The 5,444-nt window shown below is 60.9% G+C and overlaps 1 protein-coding gene across 1 annotated transcript; it reads left to right on the plus strand.

Annotated features, from left to right (window-relative positions):
* Window positions 1-3,434: 3,434 nt before the first annotated feature.
* EMIHUDRAFT_105484 (hypothetical protein) lies at window positions 3,435-4,919 on the plus strand (the record flags this gene model as incomplete). Its single annotated transcript, XM_005762119.1, has 4 exons — window positions 3,435-3,806; window positions 3,913-4,152; window positions 4,416-4,582; window positions 4,649-4,919. 4 exons carry the CDS (start codon window positions 3,435-3,437, stop codon window positions 4,917-4,919), a joined length of 1,050 nt encoding a protein of 349 aa, XP_005762176.1.
* Window positions 4,920-5,444: the final 525 nt, after the last annotated feature.

The raw sequence follows: 5,444 nt of genomic DNA on the forward strand, positions 1-5,444 counted from the left end.
TCCGACCCTCGCTACACGTCGCATTCCCCCCCGATCTCGCCACGTGACTTTGCAAATCCAAATCTCGAGCCAGCCGAGCTTGGATGGGCGCGAGTTCTATTTTGCAACGTCACTGTTTTCATCCCGCTGCGAGACAAGGATAACAAGATCAGCCACACCCAGGCCGATGCTTGCCACCTTGGATACGACGAGAACCGCCGCTGCCACTTCGCCTATGTTCCGTCGCTCCGTCGCGTCGGCAGCTACCGCGTCACGTCGTGGTGCGGAGAAAACAAGTTCACGATCGCGAAGACCATCTCCTGTGACACGCCAATCACATACATGCAGAGTGACTTCCCCTTCGGCCGCGCCACCGGTGCCTTCCTGCCCAAGCACTTTGTTGCGCGTCGCCCGCCCGCCCGCCCAGTTGGCCTGCCAGACCAGGGGGGAGCCGCTAACGCAGATGGTCCGACAGCCAGCGACGGCACCGTAGCCCTTGTACGGCGTTATGCCGCCGTCGGCTGCGCCGCATTTGCCAGTGGGCAACAGACTATTGCCCGCCTCGCAACTGACCGGCTTGCAGAGATAGCCTACTCAGCCTTCATCGACGACGACAACACCGAGGTCGCATGCGTCTGGAACGACACAGGCTGCAAGCCGCCGCCAATCGAGATAGCGCTTGCAATCCAGTCCGTCGCTTCACAGACTATGCCCGACATCAAAACAGTCGAACAGGCTCGCCAGTCTATTTACTGGCCTCTCATCAAACGTGCTATGGAGGATGAGATTCACGGAAAGTACGTCGTCAACCGAGCGTGGGACGTTGTCCGACAGGAGCCGTGGATGCACGTCATTGGAGTCAAGTGGGTCTTTACCTTTGTCTTCAATGACGACGGCAGCATCGCCAAGGTCAAGGCTCGTCTCGTTGGGAAAGGCTTTGGACAACGTGAAGGCAAGGAGTACCACGAGTGTTTTGCGCGCACTCTGAGCGCAACAGCCTTCCGCCTATGGTGTGCCATAGTCGCCGACGAAGACCTCGAGACTGACACGGCCGACGGCGTCAAGGCGTTTACTCAGGCTGACGTCGATGCCGAGATCTACACCCAGATGCCACCCGGGTTCGTCAAGAAGGGCTTTGTGCTCATGCTTCTCAAAGCGCTCGAGGGCATCAAACAGGGCTCCTACCTTTGGTTCAAACTCAACCAGGACGCCCTCGTCAAGCTTGGCTGCGTCGCCTCGCTCACCGAGCCAAACTTCTACAGCCACCCAGCCTTTCGCCTAATCATCGTTGTTTTTGCAGACGACGTCGCAAACGGCTTTGCCGCTTCTGCCACCGACCAGTACGTCCGGTTCAAAGAGGAATATGGAACGTACATCAAGATTGCGACGCTCGATATCGTCCCCATCTCCGTCTTCACCGGAATCGAGGTACTCCGCGACCGAGCCAACCGCACGCTCACTATTCGGCAGACCCGGTACATCGAGCGGATTGCCGCCCTCTACGGCAACGAGATTGGCGCTCGTGCTCAGTCCACCCCAGCCGGCTCGACCGACGTCCAGCGCGCCCTCTTCGATAAGCTCGAGCCTGCTGCCGAGTGCGACCGCATCCCCGTCACCGAGTTCCTGAAGCCGCTAGGAACCATCGGGTGGCCTGCCGAGATGACGCGCCCCGACATCAAGTACTTCTTCTCGAAGCTCGGCTCTTTCTCTCAGGCTTGCGGCGCCGTCCATCGTGACGCCATCATGACCGTCATCAACTATCTCAACGCCACAAAGCACCTCGGCATCACCTACGGCGGAAAGCTCAAGATCCCCTACGGACTCGACACTTTCCCGCCAGGCTTCATCGAGTCTCGTGGCCTCCACGCCTACCATGACGCCTCCTTCGGCAAGGCGCCACACTACGGCGGATGCGTCGTGATGTTCAACAACGGCGCCATCGACTGGAGCGCCAACAAGTCCAAGATCGAGGCTCTCAGCGTCGCCGAAGAGGAGACCGCCACCGCCTCCGTCGCCGCCAAGAAAGTCGTCTCCTGCCGGCTCATGCTCGAGGACGCTGGCCGAGCTGTCGCAGGACCCACGCCCCAGCTCGGTGACTGCAAAGCCGTCTTTGACATCATCGTCAAGCCCGGCTCTACGGCTCGCACGCGCTACTACGAACGTGCCACCATGTTTGTCAAGCGCCTCTTCATGCTCCGCCACGTCGCGCCGTACCTCGTCGGCACTGCTTATATGATCGCCGACGTCTTCACCAAGACGCAGACGACGCGAGCTATGTTCTTCACCTGTCGCGACTACATGCTCAACGCCAGCAACGGCCCCGGCTTTGCTGTGACGCTCCAGGGGCAGGCTGCCCGGCTGTGGAGCAAGCTCGTCGCGACCGTCGGCAAGGCGTGAGTCATCACCCCTTCGCCGAGGACGCGCGAGTCGTCCGAGATAGTTGCCGATGCAACTAGGGGGGAGCGTTAGAGACGACTCTCTCTCTCCCAACTGTGAACAGTCGTTATCTGTATATGCGCAGCTATTCATAGCCGCGCCTGTTGTTTGTGTGTGTATCCGCGCTCTTGGCGCGATTACGAGACTGACTAGTGTGTCGCACTAGTTGTACTTTTCGTAATAGTATTCCGCATTCATTGCGAGGGCGGACCACTCCTAGCGTGCAGACCGCGGGAGCTGGTGCCGCGGCCAGTGTAGACCTGGCCTGCGCTGTGACGCGCGCGCTCATCTTCAACGTGCAGCGCGGCGGAGGGCGGGGTCCCCCCCCCCCCCCCTACCCCCCACGAGAGAACGCCACATAAAAGCGAAACTTCGTGCGCGGATGGTCCCATCCCTCCCTTGGGTTGGGTTTGGCTGTTTTATTTCTTTCTTTCTTCGGATGGCCTAGGTAGGGCCGTTCGACGCCTTTCGCACTGGTCTCACCTCGGTCCCGAGATTGCGCAAAAATGGGCGCCGCGACCCGCCTCGCAATCGTGTGACGCAAATGGTACGTGCTCGCCAACCTACCTATACTACACCTTGCCGTACTCGCCATCCGCTTCGCCGGCTCCGCCGCTGCCATCCCCATCGCCGTTATACGCGACGCCACCCAGGAGTCCGGCGGGGGGGGCGCAGTTTTGGGATCTGTCGAGCCGTGTGCTCGTCGACGAGCGTTTGCGGGCCAAGGGCCACGTCGCCTCACACTACCACAAGTTTGGCGCTCCTTACCTGGTCGACTGGGATGGCGACGGTTGGATGGACATCTTCGCCACCAACCACGTCAAGTATGAGTCTTGTGAGACGCACTGGCGCGCTAGCAGTGCACCTATGAGAGGGCTCTCTAGACTCTCCCCCACCGGTCAGCATTTCCTCGTTGACGTAGGGACCTGGCCCTCAATCGCGGCGGTCAACGGCTCGAGGCCGCGGTGGGCGTCGTTGGGTACGTCGTAGGCTACCATGAACCTGAACCACCTCAGGGAATGAAGGAGAAGTTCGATGCGCACGGCGGCGCGGTCCTCGACCTTGACCGCGACGGGCTGCTGGACCTCTACGTCTCGCAAGGCGCCGTCGGTGGGACCGACACGTCGTACCACTCAGAAAACGGCCTCTTCTGGGGGACGCCCGACGGCCGGCTCGTCGGCGGCCGCGGGACAGCCAGGGAGGCAGGGCTCCTCTGCAGGGGGTGCCGCGGGTACAACGTGGCTGTGGCCGATGTGGATGGTGACGGCCTCCTCGACATCATATCGTGTAATAAGGACCGCAACGACGACAACGCGATCCCCTCGCGGCTCTGGCTGAACCGGCCGACGGCGGCCTCGAGGAGGAATTTTGCGTACGTGCCCCAGTTCGCGGTGTACAGCAGCAGCGCTCTTATGACCGACTTTGACCAGGCAGCACGCGGAGGGCCTATTCTCGGCTCAGGGCCTCCCTGACAAGCAAGCCAAATGATGCCTGTAGGATGGCTTCGCGCAAGAGCTTCTTGTCCTCATTGACATCCCGCGATCGACCTCGGGCCAGGACATGCTCGCAGTGTACAAATGGGACGCGGCGAGGGGATTGCTAGCGGATATCACACCGGGGTGGTGGCCCATATTTGGAAGCCAGTGGAGCAACCGTGGAAAAATTGGGCGTGTTCTCAAGGCGCTCAGCACTGGCGACTTCAACGGTGACGGCCTCATTGATTACGCGTTGCTCACGGTCCGTCTTCCTCATTCCTCCGCCCCATCCCCCATTGAGTGACGAGTAACGCCCATCTCACGGCACCCGTATTAGGATGGCGGCGTCGACCTTCTTTACTCCTCGCCTGTCGGGCTCCGTTCCATGGCTGACAACCTTAGACCCTTTCTCGGAACGAACACCGCGCTAATGGCCGGCTGCTCTTCAGCCGTGGACATGAAGGCGCCGCGTGCTCTTGCATAGGCACCCAGCCAACAGTCCTCACTGAAAGCACCGCTCCCCAGGCGGCTGATTACGACCTCGATGGCACGCTCGACCTGCTCGTCCTGTGCAATTCAAATGCCGTCATCCTGACGCAGACGGCTGACGGCAGCTGGGTCCGCATGCCGGGCGCCGATGGCGGCCTCAACAACCCAGGGCGTAGCAAAGCGGACGACGACTGGCTCACCTGGTGCTGCAGCAACTACGACGCGTGCACCGCGTCGTCGTCGATCAGGTCGTGGCTCCTTGATTCCAGGTGTCGGCTGGTCAGCTCGACGTGGTCGCCGACGGCGAGCGGGCCGAGCCTCGCGAGCTCCGCGTCCTTGACGGGCAACAGGTGGTATGGCCTGACTTCCTTTGACATCGACAATGATGGCTTTATTGATCTCATGCCGTGCAACACAAAGTGTCGGCTCTACCGCAACTCTGGAGGCAACGGCAACTCGTACATCGCATTCAGGCTGGTGGCTCCGCGATTTTGGGCGCCCCAGTCGCCTCCAGCCGGGCCGAGCGGCGCCAGCTGGTAGCTGGGGCCGCAGGGCGGTCGGGCCGACACCGTGTGCTAGTCGGGGTGGGTTGTCTAGGGGTGTAAAGGTCGGTAGAGTGTCCGTTTGTGGCCTCCGGACGGGCTCTGGTCGGGAGCCCGCCGGGCCGGCTGAGGCTGTGTGTCCGTCCACTGTGGACCCAGTGATGGCCTAGGAGCCCCGCACGGACGGTGTTTATGCTATATAACACCTAGGGACCGCGTGGGGTGGGCGGCGAGCCGCGCATCGGCCGACAATGTGCCGGTGTACGCGTTTCGGTCACACTCAGGGCCCGTTTTGCATGACCTGATTAGAATTACATGCACAATATGCACATGCACATGTAAAATATTGGTGGAAGCCGTAAAAAAGTGAAATAAATATCAACCAATCAAGCTCTCAGCATGTGACTTGGAGCTCGGTCCCACTGGCACTCTCAAGTCTACTCGCAACGAGCACCTCCTCCGGGGCGGGGGAAGGAGCAGCACACGGTCTGGCGAGCCGAAGGACCTCCTTGACGAGACGGGG

This window comes from Emiliania huxleyi, assembly GCF_000372725.1.
Source record: "Emiliania huxleyi CCMP1516 unplaced genomic scaffold EMIHUscaffold_69, whole genome shotgun sequence".
NCBI lineage: Eukaryota > Haptophyta > Isochrysidales > Noelaerhabdaceae > Emiliania > Emiliania huxleyi.